This window comes from Acomys russatus, chromosome 10, assembly GCF_903995435.1.
Source record: "Acomys russatus chromosome 10, mAcoRus1.1, whole genome shotgun sequence".
NCBI classification, from domain to species: domain Eukaryota; kingdom Metazoa; phylum Chordata; class Mammalia; order Rodentia; family Muridae; genus Acomys; species Acomys russatus.
This window is the reverse complement of record NC_067146.1, coordinates 7,592,757-7,613,667: the sequence shown is the minus strand read 5'-3', so window position 1 is coordinate 7,613,667 and position 20,911 is coordinate 7,592,757. Positions and strand designations below refer to the sequence as shown.

The 20,911-nt window shown below is 36.8% G+C and overlaps 1 protein-coding gene across 5 annotated transcripts in view; it reads left to right on the top strand.

The window, feature by feature from the left end:
- Agbl3 (AGBL carboxypeptidase 3) overlaps nucleotides 1–20,911 on the top strand; it is a 61,522-nt gene that overhangs the window by 18,727 nt on the left and 21,884 nt on the right. For 4 of the 5 annotated variants that reach the window (XM_051151750.1, XM_051151749.1, XM_051151751.1 and 1 more), the window contains 6 exons: nucleotides 304–442; nucleotides 1,253–2,032; nucleotides 5,226–5,391; nucleotides 12,874–13,000; nucleotides 14,341–14,441; nucleotides 14,652–14,764. In XM_051151750.1, the coding sequence (XP_051007707.1) occupies nucleotides 304–442; nucleotides 1,253–2,032; nucleotides 5,226–5,391; nucleotides 12,874–13,000; nucleotides 14,341–14,441; nucleotides 14,652–14,764 (1,426 nt within the window). Of the gene's footprint in view, nucleotides 1–303; nucleotides 443–1,252; nucleotides 2,033–5,225; nucleotides 5,392–12,873; nucleotides 13,001–14,340; nucleotides 14,442–14,651; nucleotides 14,765–20,911 lie in introns of those variants that run through there. The other variant, XM_051151752.1, reaches the window with a different exon arrangement.

Sequence of the window (20,911 nt, the reverse complement as noted above, 5' to 3'; positions counted from 1 at the left end):
CTGCTATTTTTACTATTGCAAGACGAAGACTAAACGCACTTTCCAGTGCCCTGTGTCTTAAACAGAATCTAGAATTTGGTCTCTGACTTTAAACCTTTCTAATGGTTAAAACTTAAAGCTTTTTCCTAAGTGCAGCTTTCACTCCAGCCCACAAAAGTCGATGCAGTGTGTGTTTTGTCATTCTGCTCAAAATAGTATTTAGTATGCCTGTGATGCTTTTCTTTTATCTGCAGATTATCTAGAAACATGTATGTGGCATTATCTGGAAATCTTACTGTCACTGGTTTGGTCTTCTCTCATCAGCTTACAAAGAGCCCTGTTTTGTGTATTCCCGAGTTGGGGGTAACCGAACGCCATTGAAACAACCTGTGGATGACTGCGACAACACCTTGGTGTTTGAAGCAAGGTTTGAGAGTGGTAATCTACAGAAGGTAGTCAAAGTGTAGGTTTTAATTATTTTTATTAGAGGAAGTAAGGTCATTAGCTACATACTATTTTCTGAATTAGGTAGATTAAAGTTCTTAGTGTCTATTACCTAACTCTAATTCTCAAAGGATAAATGCTAATTAGGCTGTTAAGGATTTACATTTATTTAACCCATTCCTAGGACAGTACTTATAACTCTATGTATATAGGCATTTATAAAAAGTTACCTGGTAATGAAGAGTCACAACCAGAAAAGATTAGTATGTAAATAAATATTATAGTGAAAGGTATTTTGTGTTCATTAAGTATCTTCAGTGACTGAGTATGGATTACAGAGTTATAAGACTTTTATTAACTGGGAGTTCACATTTTGAAATCTATGTAATTGTGTTCCTTTACATATACTTTCAGGCCTCTCTTGGTGATAATTATTTGATACTCTCAGAACTAGAATTACTAGAAAATGAAAGATGTGCTTGATGGGAAAAGAAATCAAATACTGATTTTTTTTCTTCAGTTTCAATAGCTCTTTAACCATTTATTTTATAAGAAATTGTTGTGTTGAAACATGTGAAATGTTATTGAATGTGTTTATGAGGCTACATCTTTAAAATATGACCAATTTCTCATGAAATAAAACTTTCAAACCTTAACTTTTGTGGTTGTTTGGTATCAGATTCTAAGTATACATCATTTCCTCCCCCCAAAAAGCTTTCTATGACTCTATAAAATAGATAAGAATGAGATTATTTTTTCTAATGTAACTCAAACTAAAATGTCATTCTTCTATTCTTATGTGTTTTTTCCTTCCTTTTTTGTGTATTAGGGCAGATTATGAATACCAGTTGACTGTGCGCCCAGACCTCTTCACAAATAAGCATACTCAGTGGTACTATTTCCAGGTCACTAATACCCAAGCAGAGATACTCTACAGATTTACTATTGTCAACTTCACCAAGCCTGCTAGTCTTTACAATCGGGGTATGAGGCCACTGTTCTATTCTGAGAAAGAGGCCAAGGCCCATAACATTGGCTGGCAGAGAATAGGAGACCAAATTAAGTACTATAAAAACAATCATGGGCAAGATGGACGCCATTTTTTTTCTCTTACATGGACGTTTCAGTTTCCACACAACAAGGACACTTGCTACTTTGCTCACTGCTACCCATACACTTACACCAACCTTCAAGAATACCTCTCAGGCATCAACAGTGACCCTGTAAGATCAAAGTTTTGTAAAATACGTGTCTTGTGCCACACACTTGCTAGGAATATGGTGTATGTCTTGACAATAACTACTCCCTTGAAGAACGGTGACTCAAGAAAGCGCAAGGCTGTGATTTTGACTGCAAGGGTCCATCCAGGAGAGACCAACAGCTCTTGGATCATGAAAGGCTTCCTAGATTATATTTTAGGAGACTCGAGTGATGCACAGTTGCTTCGGGACACTTTCATCTTCAAGGTGGTACCCATGCTGAATCCAGATGGTGTGATTGTGGGAAATTATCGATGTTCCTTAGCTGGACGGGATTTAAACCGTAATTACACATCTCTCCTGAAGGAATCGTTCCCTTCTGTTTGGTATACAAGAAACATGATCCATAGGTAAAATTATCTTCAAATTGCATCTCTGTTTAATTACTAAGTTTGTTAATAAGAACTTTGCTCACACAATCCTAGTCATTTCATTTACTCTAACTTAAGGAAGTTCATAAGCAGTTTTCTTTCTTTCCAACTCTGATCCTACACCCTTGTGGTGTTATAAATAAACTTTCTCTTCAATTATGAAAAAGACACCAGAATATTTCAGTGACTCTGTGAAACTGTGAAGTTTATATATCAAAATTCAGTTTATAGTAGCCTTGATGGTTATACTGTATTTTTGTATCATTTATATATGAAAATTAACTACAGACTAAAGCCTCTGGCATTATGCCAGTCATACAATGCTGAATGTATCCTTAGACTATTTGTTGGTGTAGTTATTTAGACTTTCATGAATAATAGTCTCATTTGCCTCCAGAAAACAAAATGAACACCTTTAAATTTTCTAAATCCAGAACAGTAAGATCAACTTACCACTTAAGTATTCATTGAAGAGTAAAGTAGTTGATAGACCCAGGTAATAACAATCAGGAATAGAAAGTCTGTTGAAAACAGAACACCCATTCCATGGACCTGGGACTTAAACATATATTTGAATTGATGCTATATCATTTGCTAACTATATCCTTGTACAATTTAAAAATCAACTTAAAGCCAGGCACAGTGGCACATGCCTATAATCCCAGCACTCAGGGAAGTAAAGGCAGGCAGATCTCTGTGAGTTCAAGGCCAGCCTAGTCTACAAAGCAAGTCCAGGACAGCTAAGACTACAGAGCGAAACCCTGTTTCAGAAAATCAAAAACAAATAAAAATCCAACTTAAGTCTCAGCTTTCTAATCTGTAAAGTGGGACTAATATCTCAAAGTTGAGAGGATTAGATGAGAAGAGCATTACACACATGCCCAAGCAAGAACCAGGATATTGAAAGCTCTAAATGTATTTGTATAATTTCTCACATGCAAAGGAAAGTGTTAATAAAGTGGTATAGACATAAAAAATTGTAAATATTTAGTTATTTAACTGTTATAATAACAACTTCCATTATAGTGATTACTGTCTTTTTATCCAACTTTCTTCTCACATCTACAAACGCATGGTACTTGAGGAACCAAAGGTCTCCCACAGCTCCCCAGGGAAGCAGACAGATGGCAGAAGCTCCTGGTGTGGCTCTGGTTGTGTTAGCTAGTCTGGCCTCAACACTTTCTTTCAGTTAAATCTTTTCATCTGCTTTGGAAAGTAAGAAGTGCAAAGCTCCCCAAAAAACCTGAACTCTTGCGTTTATATGTAGATTCCAAGCCCCTCATAGTTATTTGGGGAATGTTTACATAACAAAAGAGTAACCTGTAATTTCTCTTATTCTGGAGATGTAAACAGTAAAAAGCTGACTACATGTAATGTGATATCCTGGATTGGATTTTGACATAGAATTAAGGACATTAGTGGAAAAACTAGTGAAATAGAAATACATAGTTATTTTTAAATGAAACATATATAAGATGTATATTATCTATGATAGATAGATAGATAGATAGATAGATAGATAGATGGATGGATAGATAGATAGATAGATATGATGTCTATTTAATGATCTTTGACATTAAGAGTTCCTGGTCTGACACATGATGTCAATGTAATTTGCTTTGTCTCTATGGAAGTTAATTAAAATGTCTCAATTCTCAGGTTGCTTTGTAGAAAGGTTAAGACAGGAGCTAATTCAATAATTTCTGGAAGAATTCCAAGAAAGAGAAATGCTTTTAATAAAAATTAGTTTAAAAAGCAAGCAAAAAACGAGAAAGCAGACACATATGTGTAGGAAGGTAACCAGATATAAATGTATACAATATTAAGTATACCTAAGCTTGTTCACATAAGAGCAAGCACTTAGGATACTTAATATAAAATACTTAAAATACTTAATTACCAGTGGACAAAAGAAAGTTCAAACTGTTATTTTAATTAATGTAAGGGAAGAAACAATAATCTTTACTTCAGATGTAATATTTATTTGGAACTTAATTACATAGACGTATAAGGTTCTAATGACACTCTTGTAGGAAATTGAAATCTCAGCAAACTTCTGAATAATGGACTTAAAATGTACATCATGCTCCATATTTAGGGATTGACCTTGATGGTCATGCTTTATAATCTGATTTTCTAAGAACTTGTAACAATGTGTTGACTCCTTTGTTAAATGGATTTTATCAAATCAGTAAGTTAATGCACATCAAATTTCATTTCATTGCTTTTAATAAGTGCTTTGTTATAAATGTATATTTGTAATGCCATTGTGACCATTTTAGTATTTACCCTTCTAGGTATGAAAATAACATGTAATTTTGATTAAATGATATATAAATGCCATAAAAAGCTGGAAATAAGACAAAAATGCTCATAATACTACTGCGGTGGCACCTTTCAGTCTCTTCTGCCAGTCCTCCTCATTATCAGTTTGAGAGGCTTGTTTTTTTTTTATTTAAAATAACTGTGTGCTAAATTATACATAGGAAGGGTTGTCTTCTTAAGGATACATGATAATTTCTTTTAAATATGTAATAGAATTGTATTAGAAAAATCCAGTTTTTTTTTTTTCAGAATGGTATTCTCAAGAGTTAACTGCTCATTGTTTGCAGTACCAAGTTCTGAGGCACTCAAATTTTAATAAATATATGGGTGCTTGTGTGCGTAGCACTATTCTAGATGATTTCTAAACACTCTCCATTTTTAACAAGCTTAAATACCAAACATATGATAATTTCCTAGGCAAGTAATAAGGAAATGGTACAATTAAGGTGTTGCTGAGTTCCAGAACTGTCTCAGTTCTGCACTGAGCTGGCTGGGTGGGCAAGGATGAAACATGAAGCTTCTTCTGAAGGCTGAGAACTCTAAAAGGTGGAGGAAGACTCTGTAGTCAAACAGAATATATGTTAAGATGATGGGAAAAGGAAGGGGTGATCGGATCTGTCTCCTGAGGACAACAGAAAACCACATTAAAAAGCAGAGAGACCTGCTAGGAGTCTTGGGAGTGGGAGAAATTTGTTGTTATCACGGAAAACTGGAACGTAACAAATAAAAGCTAGGGTATATATTAAATTCTATTTATTTGGATAGTATATTTGTAAATCTATAGTTGTACCTATAGAGGAAAATTGAGAAATAAAATTTAGTGATTTATTTCCTTTCTTCTTGATAGGTTAATGGAGAAACGAGAGGTCATTTTATATTGTGATCTTCATGGCCATAGTAGGAAACAGAACATCTTCATGTATGGCTGTGATAGTAGCAGATCTAAAGCCAAAGGATTATACTTACAGCAGCGAATCTTTCCACTCATTCTGAGCAAAAATTGCCCAAATCAAGTGAGTACCTTTAAGAGTTTAACTTTCTTTTAGTAAATGTTTGTTCCTCATTTAGGAAAGTCTAGGTCATCCTACTTGCTAACATGCTTTTTTTATTTAGTTATTTTCATTAATTTTTTTATATTTGACAGTGAGAAAACAGCTATTTGGAGCAGTTTAATGCCCAATAATTTGGAAGTTTTTAATTTTTTAAAATATTTATTTATTTATTATGTATGCAGTATTCTGCCTGCATGTATACCTGCAGGCCAGAAGAGGGCACCATTATAGATGGTTGTGAGCCACCATGTGGTTGCTGGGAATTGAACTCAGGACCTCTGGATGAGCAGGCAGTGCCCTGAACCTCTGAGCCATCTCCCCAGCCCTGGAAATTTTTTAAACAAAGCTTCTTCACTCTCTCAAGACCAGCTCTATTTTATCTTCTGAAGTTTCCTCTATTATTTGTCATTTGTATTATCAATTTCAAGACCTAACATTTTAAAAAGATATTTTAGTGTATAAGTTAAACAGACTAAAAAATCAAGATCTTAAGTACAACAATATGTTTATTAAATCTTTTCAAAGAAAATTTTAATGCGTGATATTAAAAATATATAGAAAATTATGCATTAGAAGAGGATGCAGTATATTTTTTTTTTTGCTAACAGTAAAAATGTTGGAACAACTTAATTACCAAATTGTTAAAATAATTTTACTTTTTAAGAGAAAAAAATTAATGTAACAAAAAATTCCTGTAGACTTCAAGTTCTTAACCAAGCATTTCAATTATAAAGGATAATTGGGACCCAAACACACCAAAAAGAAAGGATGATCTGATAGAAATAGCTGTTTATAGAAAGAACAGGTTTGTTGCTCAAGAATATTCATCCCTTTGGGAAGATCAGAGAAAGTCATCCTATACCAGAAGCTATTACTGCTTTGTCAATGCTCCTATAAAAAATCCCATTTCATTAACGTATTTTAGTGTGTGTTTTTTTGGCATGTTACTTAGAATTTTCAATCTCCAATTGGTCTTGCCTTACATGAGATGGAGCAGTTTCTTGAACACCACACGTAACCAGTGTACATTTAAACACGTGTTCATCTAGTACGGTGGCTGCTCAAAATATAGACGCCTCCAATTCTATGTTTAGTCTGAAGCAGTTCTCATTTGACATCTGTGCAAATCTTCTATTGGAGATTTGAAATGCTTTTCTCAGTAAACAAGAACAGGTGGATAGAAGAGGGTGGGCCATGTGAGAACTGACCCACGCCAGCTGGAGTGTACTGACAACTACAGAACAACTCTGCTGAAAAGCAGGATACACAATGCATGTGTACATAGAACAGTCATCAATACAGACCAGATCCTGCCTTACAATACAGCTTAACAAAGTAAAAAGAATTCAAACCATAAAGTATGTTCTTTGGCCATAAGGGAAATAGACTAGAAATCAATGAAAGAAGAAAATGGCCAAACTCTTGGAAATTAGACCATATTTCTAAAGAGGCCAAAGAGAAAATTTCAAGGAAGACTAGAAATATATTACCTATAAAATATTCTGAAATTCAGCTAATATAGTATGCTTAGAATAAATTTATAGTAATAAAGGCTTATATTAGAATAAAACATTTCAAGTCAATATCTAGGTTTCTGCTTAAGAAGCTAGAAAACAAACTAAAAAAAAAAAAACAAGCAGAATGAAACAGACTATAAAAAAAGGTTAGTGATGTTGGAAACAAAAATAATGGATAAAGTCAATAAAGCAAAGCTTACACTGGGAAAGATCAATTGAGACTGGTAACACGCTGCCAAAGCTGACCACAAAGAAAAAGGTTACAAAAATTACTAATTTGGGGCTGGAGAGATGGCTCAGTGGTTAAGAACTCTGTGTGCTCTTCTGAAGGCCATGAGTTCAATTCCCAGCAACCATATCGTGGCTCACAATCATCTCTATACAGCATGTAGGTGTACATGCAGACAGAGCACTCGCGTATGTAAAAAAAAAAAAAAAAAAAAATCTTAAAAGCTGGGCAGTGGTGGTGCACCTTTAATCTCAGCACTCGGGAGGCAGAGGCAGGCAGATCTCTATGAGTTCAAGGCCAGCCTGTCCAAAGAGTAAGTTCCAGGACAGCCAAGGCTGCACAGAGAAACCCTGTCTCAAAATAATAATAATAATAATAATAATAATAATAATAATAATAATAATAATAATAATAATAATAATAATAATAATAAAGTAACTAATTCAAGAATGGAAGAGGGAGCCAGGCATAGTGGCACCTTTAATCCCAGCAGTCAGGAGGCAGAGGCAGGTGGATTGCTGTGTGTTCGAGGCCAGCCTGGTCTACAAAGTGAGTTCAGGACAGCCAAGGCTACACAAAGAATCCCTGTCTCAAAAAAAAAACAAAACAAAACAAAACAAAAGAATAGGATAATAAAGCCTGCAGAGTCTGCAGACAAGCCCAGTAAAGGCTATCCTAGTGGGGCTCCCAAAAACTCTTGGATTTTTGTAATTTGATGAAACTTTTTCATGAGTTGTTATAAAACATTGAAAGATTGCTACATATTTTAAATAATAAATTTAGGAGATTTATACTATATTTTTCAGAAGCTATATCAACTTGCTAAAAAGGGGACAAAGAATGTCATACCATATTTAATATTTCTGGGCCAGGAAGATAGCTCAGCAGGTAAAAGCACCTGTTGCCAAGCTTAATAATCTGAGTTTGACACCTTGGACCCACATGGTGGAAGGAGAAACAAACTCCCACAAATGTCTTCTCTCTACACTCATGTGTCAAAGAGGACCTGTTGCTAAATAGGACATTGGCCCTAGGAGGAAATTTACTACTATTATTCTGCTAAATGGGCATAGCAATAAAACTACTGATGACATATGGCTATACTCATTACATTGTTCAACCCTTATCAGAAAAGCTTTTTCTTGCATCAGATGCTAAATAACACAGAACTCACAGCTGGTCAACGTGCAGAGAATAAGAGACTTTGTAATGCTCATCCTTAAGTGGGATGTAAGTATCACACTCTCAAGGCTCAAGAATCTAGTAGAAGAGCAAACAGTGTAAAAGCCAGAGGTAGTAGATGCCTTCAAGGAAACAGCAATGTCCAGATACAACAGGGCAGATGCACATATTAACTCACAGAGGCTGTAACAACACACACAAGACCTGCTCCAGTCAAGCCCGACAAAAGCACAACATGGAGCAGGGGAGGTAAGCAGGAAGTCACACTCTTAACTAAGGAGCTATTGGCAATCAGTAGCTGAGAGAGGGAAGTCAGTTTTCTTCAATAGATTGATACCTAGTGTACTGACCACACTCCGGGGTATACCCCACACCCAGGAGCAGTAGACTAAAACAAGCTCAACTCTGAGTTTTGTTGTTGTTGTTGTTGATGATGATGATGATGGGGGAAGAGAGAATGAGAATGAACTTAGGTGGGTAGGGAGGTGGGGAATGATCTGAGAGGAGTTAGAAGATGAAAATGAATACTATCAAAATATATTATATGAGATTATCAAAGACTGCATAAAATGTTATTTGCAATAGTATATATATGTATATGTACATATACACACATATATATACATGGAAGACATGAGGTTGAGAGGGAAAAGAGATGGGAAGGGTCTTGGAGGACTGGGAGGAGTGAAAAGTGGATATGATCAGGATACATTGTATACATGTATGAAATTTTCAAAGAATTGAAATTTAAAATAACTTATCAAATAAAGATTAAAGATTTTTTCAATCTAATAAAAGACATCTACAAAAATTCAATGTTTATCATCATATTGGCCTTCTTAAAATACTTCTTTTTATGATAATGTTTTCCTCATGAGATCAAATCACAAAACAAAGGTACCTCTTTGTAATCTTTCCTTTAGTAAGGCAGGACTAGGGACTGGTCAGGGACCCAGCATGTGTGGCAAGTGTTCTTCCCCTGAGCGACAGTCTCAGCCCTACTTTTCCATGCATCCTTCTGATGGTGCAAAGGTGGGAAGGAAGACTCGCTGCAACAAAGTGATGAAGGCATATTTGCCCACACAGGAAGTCGAGGTAGCTACAAAAACTTTTAGAATAAGTGATTCCAGCATGTTGTAGGGTGAAAGCTCAGCCCACGATTTTATTTCATTGTTTTAAATTTTATTTTATGTGTATTGGTGTGATGGTTCAGATCCTCTGGAATTGGAGTTCAGACAGCTGTGAGCTGCCGTGTGGGTGCTGAAAATTGAACGCAGGTCCTCTGCAAGAGCAGCCAGGCCTCTTAACTGCTGGGCCATCTCTCCAGGCCCAGTCCAAGATTTTAAATAGCCAAAATGAATAACTGTAAGCTAAAATTTAAGACAATCCCATTTTGTCATAAATTATAATGAGTACTTGTAAGTCTAACAAAATATGTAAATCTATATGCTGAAATTGTAAGAATGCTGACAAAGATCCCTATAAATGAAAAGATACTATGTTTATGGAGTGGGACAGTAAACACAGTGTTCAATCTCTCCTAAATGGTGTGAAGAGTTAACACAATTCCAAGAATGACCAAAACATAACTGTTTACAGATATAAGCAAATTTGTGTGTGTTATAAGAAATGCAAAGAAATTAGGCCTATCAAGTCAATTTTGAAAAAAGTTAAAGGAATGTCACTATCAAGTGTTCGGGCACCACAATTGTGATTGAGATGTGCAGTATGAGCAGTCGTGCAGACCCTGAGAGCAAGTCCAGGAGTAGAGCCACATGCACATGGCCTCCGCCAAGCTACATGGGGATCTGAGGGGGACCCTTCAGTAAATGGTATTGGAACAACTGGACAGCAATATTTAATGCATCCTCCACCTAAACCTCCCATCTTAAACGTTACACATAAAACTTCTGTCATAGGAAGATAGGCAAGAAGTTCTTGAACGTTGTGATAACTGCTATTACTTGCCAACTTGACAGGATCTAACATCTCTGAAAAGCCAGATCTGGGCCTATCTTTGAAAGCGCACCTGGACTGATTTAATTGGAGTAAGAGGGCACAACCTAAATATGGGCAGTACTGGTCTATGAGCTGGGGGCTTACACTAAGTAAAAAGAAAGTGAGCAAAGCACAGGCATTCATTGTCTCTGCTTGCTGACGGTGGAAGCCATCTAACCAGCGGCTTCCAACTCCTGCTGCCATGCCTTCCCACCATGATGGACTGTACACTGAGCCGTGAGCCCAAATAAACCCTTCCTTTGTAAAGTGCTCCTCAGGGATGTTGTTACTGCAGCTAGGAAAGTAGCTAATGCAGACTTATGCCAAGTGCACGGTCCATCGAGTCATAATAAACGGATAAACTGGGCCTCCTCGAAGTTAAGAGGATGCAAAGACACTGTAGATAGGAAATAGATCTAATCTTAACTCTGACATAGATCTCACATTGAGAATAACTTAGTAATAAAACAACTTTGCATAAAAATAGCAGCAATATTAGATATCTACTTGTCTTTGTTAGGCTTTCTATTGCTGTGAAGAGACACCATGACCACTCTGATAAAGGAAAACATTTCATTGGGGCTGGCTTACAGTTCAGAGGTCTAGTCCATTATCATCATGGCAGCAAGGAGCTGAGAGTCTTACATCTGGATCAACAGGCAGCAGGAAGAGAGTGACACTGGACCTGGTTTGAGCTTCTGAAACCTCCAAGTTCACCTCCTGTGATACACTTGTTCTAACAAAGCCACACCTACTCCAACAAAGCCACACCTCCAATAATGCCTCTCCCTGTGAGTCTATGGTGGCTATCTTCATTCAAACCAACACAATACTTGATCAAAATAATATATAATGTTAAATAAGCATATGAAAAAAGATATTTGGCTTCACTAGCCTTCGTGGAAACCATGAGGAGGAGAGACAGCTACATGCCTGACAGGATGACGACATTTTTGAAAAGGTGTTGCCTGTACGAGTACTAAGAAGAACTTGGAGCAGCAGGAATTCACACACGATGTTCATGGGAATGCTGCATGGCACAGCGTTGTAGAGAGTAGTTTGCCTGCAGAGATGAGTGTGCAGTTATCATGAGATCAAGGAATCCCGTGCCAAAGGACGGACCATAGAAAAAAATGAGAACTTACGTTCATATGTAAACCTGTACATACAAACATTGTAGAAGCTCTTTTAATTTCTGAAAATGAAACAATCCCAAATTAGACTTTATGTACTATAATCGCTCAATGGAATTCCCTCAGCAATAAGAGAATGAGTGTTTCTACATGCAGCAACTTGGATAAATCTCAAAGGTATTACGCTAAAGTAAAGAAGCCAGTCTTGAAATATTGCAAGCTCAATTCCATTAAGATGGCAGTCATGAAAACACAGAAACATAGTGCAAAGGGAAAAGTGAAGTGGCAGAAGAATGTGACAACAAGGCAATAGCGTGAGGGGAGTTAAAAAGATGGGGTGTGGGGAGATGGGTGAGAGCTGTTCTGTGTCTGATGCTGCTGGTGATAGTGGTGATTAAGTGAATTTATATGCTCATTAAAAGTCACAGAATAGACACAAATAAACCTTATGTTAAAAAGTAAATCTCCCAATCTCTTGTAAAAGAAACCAAAACAACATTGATCTCTTTATAAACAGTATTTCAAGACATCTCCACAAGGTCTTTCATATGAAAGCAAAGATTCCTCATTCTATTTTTGGAAATCTACAGTATGAATCTTCATTCTGAAACATGCAGCCTTTCTAGAACTTACTAAATACAGGATTCTGTGTGTGGTGGCACACATCTGTAACCTCAGCAGGGATGACTGCCGTGAGTATGAGGCTATTATGGGCTCTATAACAAGACACTGTCTCAAAAAAAAAAAAGCAAAAACTAAGCAAGCAGCAAAATAAAACATGTTCCTAAAAGTATAACATCCTAAGCTAATAATAGCGAAGCTTAATAAGTTTATTTGGAACATGTCTATGATGATAAAAGTTATTTATTATTGGGGTTACAATTTCTAGTTCTTAAAATGTAAATACATCATCCTTAAATTGAGTTATTTCCCAACTTGGACAGTGGTGGCAGAAGTTGAGTCTGAACCACACACACACACACAGTGGATTAGAGGTCACCCTATGTTACAGGAGATATTGTCTCAAAAAATAAAATGAAAAATAGTTTTTTTTATTGATCAGGAAATAAAAGGTAACACCTCCAGCTTTGAGAATTACAATTTTTTTTTCAGAAATGCTATTTAACTTTTTTGTCTACTTGAAAAATTAAATAGAATTACATAACTTTCTCGCCTCTTTTTTCCCTTCAATCACTCCCAGCTGCTTTCCTTTGAACCCCCTGCAAGTCCCCCCATATTTGTACATATGTATCTATCTATAACAGTAAAACTCAAAGAAAAAGAATCTGACCCTTGTATCTTATGCAACAACAATAAAAGAGACTGTTCCTTCTTACCCTCTTCCCCAAAAGTACATATGTCATTTTTAATCACCGCTTCTCAGTTTTCCTTCTCAGCTTGCAAGTTTAATGTTCAGAAGAGCAAAGAGGGGACAGGAAGGGTTGTCATGTGGAAGATGGGCATCAGGAACAGCTTCACACTGGAAGCCACCTTCTGCGGATCTACTCTGGGTAAATGTCCTCAATAACCTCTTCCTGAGCTGTAAATCAAAGCTATGCTTGGCTATAGGATTGATTATGTGGGCAGTTCTGTGGTGAGCATGTTCTTGCCACTTATGTTTGATCACTCCTAAGCAAGATGAATAAGCTTCTACTGTGTGGTGTCTCTATGCCAGAATTTCCATTTGCTTATAAATAATGTTCTTGAATGCACTGCTTTATTACTAATATTCAAATATTTGTTATTGTTGTTGTTAATAGAATTCTTATTGATTTTTTAAACATGGGGAATTCCTGATGATGTCAAGAAAAATCAATACACTTACAATGGTATTTTATTTGATTTGTTGTTTGCAAAGTAAAAATAGACTGGCAGTTTTGTATTGTTTCTTTGTTTTTTTGGTTGGCTCATTTGCTCATTGGTTATTGTCATTTATATTTTAAAGAAAGCTCTTGTTTCCTACAACTAAAAATGAAGCTATGCTATCTACCTTCACATAAGAAATATCTTTATTATGCTTAGTATGTATTAGCGAAGTTGGAATATTCTGTATTAACGTGATTTTAACACTCTTAGAAAATGTTTCAAATCTATGGTGGTACCTGCCTGTAATCTCAGCACAAAGAAACAAAGGCAGGCAGATACTGAGTTCTAGGCCAATATGGGCTACATGTTAAAAAAAAGAAGAAGAAGAAGAAGAAAAGGAGGAGGAGGAGGAAGAGGAAGAAGAAGAAGAAGAAGAAGAAGAAGAAGAAGAAGAAGAAGAAGAAGAAGAAGCTGCTGGAAATTCATATATGGAATTTCTACCTAGCTTTTTTCTTTGTTTTTGTTTTGTGACAGAGTCTCTACATAGCCCTGGCTATCCTGGAACTTACTATGTAGTCTAGACTGACTTCAAACTCACAAAGATCCACCTACCTCTGTCTTCTGAGTCGCTGGGACTAAAGGCATGTGCCACCATGCCTGGTGATCCCCTAGGTTGTTTATGTGACCTAAAACTAAAGTAACATCATTCCAGATGACAAAAAAAGACTTCACATGGAATTTTCCTCAGAGTAGTTATCATCACTCCTAATAACTGGTAACCATATTGGTAATTATCTTACTGACTTGTCTTCTGCCTTGCATCACACACCAGTATATGTTGAATAGGCTTTGTTCACGGTTGTGGGGAAGAAATGAGCAAAAGCATTAAGCGGTTAAATGACCTACTCCAGAGAAAAAAATCCAAAGGACAGAATGTGGAATCATACGCATTTTTTATTTAATGTGTCTTAGAGTTTAGACTCACCTTAAGAGGAAGAAATTAGTACCTCATTCTCCAGGGTGAATTAATTTTTTGATGTTTTAGGCAACAAACGAGGCACTCATTTCAGCACGAAAGACTTGGAGTCAATGGGCTACCATTTCTGTGACTCTCTGTTGGACTACTGTGATCCTGACCGGAGCAAGGCAAGTCAAACCACTCTGCATAGGGATCAGATTCTGGCTGTCACACGAATAACCTGTCTGCTGTCCCACAGCAGGTTCCCCCTCTTAATATCCTAACGGTTTGGGATATATTTAATTACTAAGTTACTGTTATCATGGATATATCTAAACATTCAATTAGTTTAATTAGAAAGTAATTATTCTTATAATAAACTCGTAATTTTTCCTTAGTATTACCAGTGCCTGAAAGAATTAGAAGAAATGGAAAAACATATGAACTTGGAAAGAGTATTTGATAATCCAGACGCTCCTCTAGTAGAAATTTCAATGGATGTAGAGTCTAGGTAAGTCAAGATCATTGACGTAATTTGTCTCATTGTTTTATTGAGTTTTTATAATGGTGCTTGGATATTACTGTCACTTCCACACAGAAAATTCTGATTCCTATTAGGGAAAGTTTTTACAAGTGCATTATTTTGGTCAAATATATTAAGGCTTTATTTGATTTATTCAATATGAGCACTGCTGTGTGCCATGTGTTTACTATATGTTAAAGACAAACCAAAGTGTGTTGCATTCACTTTGTTTCTCATTTACAGCATTTTATGCCCACAGAAAAACTGAGTAGACAGTAGAGATATTTCCCATGTATCCCCATTCCTATATGTCCAGAGCCTTCTCCTCCTGTTATTAACATCCAGGATGATATCGATGCTTCAGTGAATGAATTTCATTAACAGACAGTTGTCAACCAGTGTCCATAGTTCGCATTAGCAGATACTCCAGTCAGAAAATAGTTTCACATGCTGTGGGTTTGGACAAATTTATAATGACATGTATTGTACCATCATAGTATAAAACAGAGTATCTTCACTGTGTGGGCTCATACCTCCATTCATTCCCCCTTAAGAACTGGCAGCCACAGGTCTCTATCATTGTCTTATCTTTTCCAGAATGTCATTTGGTTTGATTGTCTAGTATATAAGCCTTTCAAACTGCTTTCTATCATTAAGTAACATGCTTATAAAAATCCCCGTCTTGTCATGGTATGATGGCACATTTATGTTTTAGCTCTGAATAGTAAGCATTGTCTGAATATACCACAATTATCCACTCAGCTGAAGAGCATCCTAGTTGCTGCCAAGTGTCAACATTATAAATAAAACGTCTATAAGCATCTGTGTACGGCTTCTTCTGTGATATATTTGCATCTCTATTGAGTAGAAACCAAGCAATGGGATTGCCAGTGTAAAAGTACAGTTTGTTGTATTGTTTTATTATATGTGCCCTTTATGGTGATACCAGTGTTAGAGTAAGTGTTACAGACTTCACATATAAAATTCTAAGAGGCACATTGCTCGAGACCATACAGAAGGGGCTTCTTTACTCAGAGATATTTAGAGTTTGGTTTGGTTGGGTTCCTTTCAGCATTGGGGTAGGATACTTTCTCTTTACAATTAACTTTTAAGCTGGCTGTATCATTGTTGATGACTGGTCTACAATATTGTACTGTAGAACTCCAGAACTTACTTCTTCCTTAACTGATCTTCATGTCTATTAACTAGTAACTTCCATTTCTTTTGCCTGTCCTCCTAATAACCACCATTCTCTGATGCCATAAATTAGATGATTTTAGATACTTAATATAAGTAGAATTGTGAACTGTTCTGAAAAATGTATAAAACATGTTAGTGTTGTTATCTTGAGAGCTCTAGATATGGGCTCTTAGATTGATATTAGTATTAGTCAGATTTTATTATCAGATTGCCTACTAGTACTAGATTTTAGTTTTTAAAAGAACCTCCATACTATTTTTCCAATGAGTATTTTTTTCATTTATTTAATTAATCTCTTTACTGTCTCATCTCAGCTCCCTCCTCTCCTCTCCTCCTCGTGCCCCCTTACCTCTTCTCCTCCTTCTCAGAGAAGGGGAGACCCCTAATGGGTACAAACCCACTCTGGCAACTCAGTAGGACTAAGGGCATTTTCTCCCACTAGGGCCTAACGAGGCAGCCCACTAAGGGAAAGGGACCCAGAGGCAGACAACAGAGTCAGAGACAGCCCCTACTCCCAGTGTTAGGGGACCCACATGTTGACCAAGCTGCACATCAGCTACGTATGTGTAGTGGGTCTCGGTCCAGCCCATGCATGCTCTTTGGTTGATGGTTTAGTCTCTGTGAGCCCACATAGGCCCAGGATAGTTTACTCTGTAGGTCTCCATGTGGTGTCCTTGAGCCCTATCACTCCCTCAATTCTTCCCTCCACTCTTCCATAGAACTCCCAGACCTTGGCCTAATGTTTGGCTATGGGCTTCTGCATCTGTTTCCATCAGCTGCTGGTGGTTCCTGATGCCACAGACCTTTGGGATTGCAGGTAGGGCTGTAGTCCAGGAGATGGATCTCTCTGTGGGCAGGGCACAGCTCACTGCTGCTGGGCTTGTCCAGAGACACCCAGTAGGCAGGGGGCTGGGCCATAGAGGTCCCATCTATTTGTTCTAGCGGCTGCAGGTTTCCAGGGATGGAGATGAGCTGTGGGCCTGGAATCCACACGATTTCTAATAGCAGCTACTACGTCATTTTGAGCTTTTGTGTTTGTATTTTAAATACCCAGTTTCATTCTTTTAAATGTGGATATGCAGTTTCCTAAAAACATCTGTTGAAAAGTCTATCCTTTCTCTATGGTGTACTCTTGACACCTTGGTTGAATATCAGTTGACTGTTGTAAGATGAATACTGATTGTTAAATTGACTGGCTTGAGAGACATCTAAAAGATTAGTAAAGCACACCTCTGGGCATGACTGAGAGGACATTGCAAGAGAGGATTAGATCATGAAGGCTGTAACAGCGGTTCAATCTATTGATGGATTCAAATTTTGGGACTATTGGGAGATGATTAGGTTGCTGGGGCCGTGACTTTGAAGTTTGTCTTTCTCTTTGCCCTGGCCTTTGCTCATTATTATTCTTCTAGAATGACAAGGACAAGAGATATTAAAACATAATATAATTGGGTAGGCTCAGGGTGACTCATTGTAGACCTTGAATGCCTCATGTGTGTGATAGAAATTCCTACAATTATATAGAAGGATGCTGCATATAGTCAGAAAGTTAAATATTCTCTATACCAAATTGATGTTTCAAATAAAAGTATCAACAACTAATTTAATAATAATACAGCCTGGTCTTGAAAAAAAAACAATCTTAGTTTCATGGCATGGACAAGAAGGAAGTCTATGCTGAGAATTCAGATTGCTTTATGAGAATACCATTTTATGTCTAACATATATGCTTTTCTAGAAGTGAATGATAATGTACAAATAATAGGACATATTTTATATCTTTTTCCTATTGGAAATCTTTTATCTTCTTAATATCTATTGTAAGTTATGTAGTAACCATTAGGTTTCAGATAATCTAATGGAATCTTTCTTCTGGCTTAAGAACCATGTGTGAATATTTATACAATTTTTGTCAAATTCCCTCAAGCACAACTGCTACATGTCCCCACTGACTCTTTTCACTGTTAGTTATTATTGTTAGTGTTCTTTTTCTTCACATATTTTCACCTATTGCTACTAGTCTGGTTTTGCTTTCTTTTAAAAAGAGTATGTATGTATTTTTATTATATTTCTTTTTTACATATATATATTTAAATTTTCACACATATATACAATAAACTACCTACAGCAAGAAGAACCACAAAATAGCCAGGAATTATATAAATGTTACATTCATAGTGTTTTGGCTATTTGTATTTGGCAGCCTTGAAGAAAACATCTTTCCTATCTTGGTGAGTCTAAATTTCTGAATGTAAATCATTACCTATCATATCTCATCTCTATCAACTTAAAACAACTATCTTGACTTAAAAACATCTTAGCCCCTAAACAACTAAGCTTAATTGTAAGACTAAACTATCTTGTATTCAACCCCATCAGAGACTTAAAAAGGAATAAAATTTAATTACTTGAGTAAACTTAAGTGCAGGTTAGCAGCTTCCAAAATGAAAAAATGACAGAGTCAGTTTGCTACCTGAACAGTCACCCAAAACTCTTTATAATGTTGGAGCGTCATCTTCAGCCTGCTGCCCCAGTATATCTAACAGACATATTTGTGAGGCAGGAACTATTGAGGACTTGCTTACCCTGTCTTTGTCTGCATGTATACCTGCACTCCAGAAGAGGGCATTGGCCCCCTTTATAGGTAGTAGTGAGCCACATGTGGTTGCTGGGAATTGAACTCAGGAACTCTGGAAGGGAAGCCAGTGTTCTTTACTACTGAGCCATCACCAGGCCCTGGTCTTGCTTTCTTAAGCACAAAGGACAGCTATGACTTCTACATGCTTCTACATAAGCTCCCCAAATATTGGGGCATTTCTTCCGAACTCTTGTCAATTCTGTAGTAAAAGCATGTGCTAGTTTTCATGTTTCTCGTTTTAAAAGACAAATATGCATATGTAGTACAGAGAGTACTACTGCATTTCAAGAATGACGCGTCTTTATTGTGTATTAGGTATTACACAGTTTCCAAAAGGAAAGATACCAACAAGATAATTCTATATTCTACAGATTCTTATTGATAAGCGTATTGGTTTAAGGGAAGCAAAGCAATGTCTCAGTTTCTCAAAGAGAGCCAAGATATTTAAAAGCAGTTCTAGCTAGATATTCAAAAGCAGTTCTAGCTAGGCATGAGGGCACACGCCTACGTTTTAGGACTTGGAAGGCTAAGCAGGAGGATTGTGAATGTCAGGACACCCTTGAGTACATACTGATACCCTGTTTAAAAGACCAAGGGCCATTCCAGACAGCACACTCTATTTCTATAGTGTTCTGTGGTGCTAGATAATAAAAGATTTCTTTGTACATTAAAATACTTGATCTTCTCTTACTTCTCTTATGGCTTAGAATTGCCATTAAAAATATAGGTAGTTTTCAAATGTCCCATCAACAATGACAGATGTTGAGACTATCTGCTGATAGTCTGTAATAAGAAGCAAGGTACACAAAAGCTTTAGAATAATATCTTTTATAGAAAATAAGGATATAAAATGCACAGTTATTTATTTGTGTTTTAAAAATAAAACAATAAAAGGGTGAGTTTTAAAACTAATAAAGGAAAAAACTAATGAAAAATTAGCATTTGTCTTTAGGAAATTGCAAACTAAAACAATGAAACACCATGACAAACATTTTAGAATTTCTTAAAATCCAAAACACTGACAATACTAAATGCTAATAAAAATGTGGGGAAATAGGACCTCTCTTTTGGTGGGATTATTTTGTGTGACTCTTTCTGGGGAGATGTGAATAAAATTCTATTCATTCTACAAAGGACACCAAAAGTAGACCAAAGGAATAATCCCACTTAAATTTAGCTGGTGAGCCTATGAACATACATTGGAATTACTAACAGAAGGATGCAGAGGCTGCTGCAGCACCCAAAGGCCCTTCACAGCATGGCGACAGCTCACAGAAGGTGCATTCACAGTGGCCCCTGACCAGCTTGCTGATATCTCTACCAAAGAAAGTCTCCTCCTTCCCAGAAGTTGACTTATTATGTAACCTGAAGTAGGGGTTTATAAATCTTGTAACTGTCTAAGTTTCCTGAGCCATATAAGTTTTTTTTTAACTCCCTGAGCCTTGAAAGATTTCTTGGCTCCCTGAGTCTGACGAACCTCTTTCCAGGAGAAACATTATAATTCGGGGGGGGGATACCAAAACAGTACTCTGGCTCTTATATTCTTTCCATTCTGTCTTCTGTGCTGTTCCCTGGACCTTAAATGGAATGCTATAGCATGGCGCCACTCTTCCACAGCAACAGTCACTTATCCTCAGCAGCAGCCTAAGCATTTGGGAGCCTCCACTGCAGCCATCGCACACTGAAAAGATGAGCTCTCCCTACAAGAGAACAGGCACATCACATTTGATTGGCAGACAGCATCAGTTCAGATGCAGAACATTTCCTGCTTGTCCTGTTTCCTATACAAGCCATTAAGTCCTTCATTTTCCTGCTGGTAATGGATTTTCCTTCCTTTTATTAAAGGTAGAGCTGAACGGTATCTTCTATCACTTCATCTTATTCTCTCCTATTTTCAATTTTTCCTGCAAATCATAAACTAACATGAAAAATAGTATCCATGTGTCTTTCACTTACAATTTCTCCCTTAGTTGGGCAAGTTCTTTATGTTCAGACAAGTCAGTCTTGGTTGCATGTCTTATCACCTACAGCAAAGGCCACACAACTGATGACATGGCATCCTTACAATCCTGTCTCATACATGCTACTTTCTTTATTTTTTAAATTTAAGGGAAAAAGTTGTAGATCTGAAAACAACTCCAATAGGAGTGACTTTTCTACAAAACTGCAGCTACACAATGCATTAAAACGTGCATTAGACAGAAATACAATGAGTCCACCATTGTATTTAAGAAAAGATAAAATGCCTAAGGACCAGCATGGATGACCTGCAAAGGATGGGCTCTTAAAGCGCTATT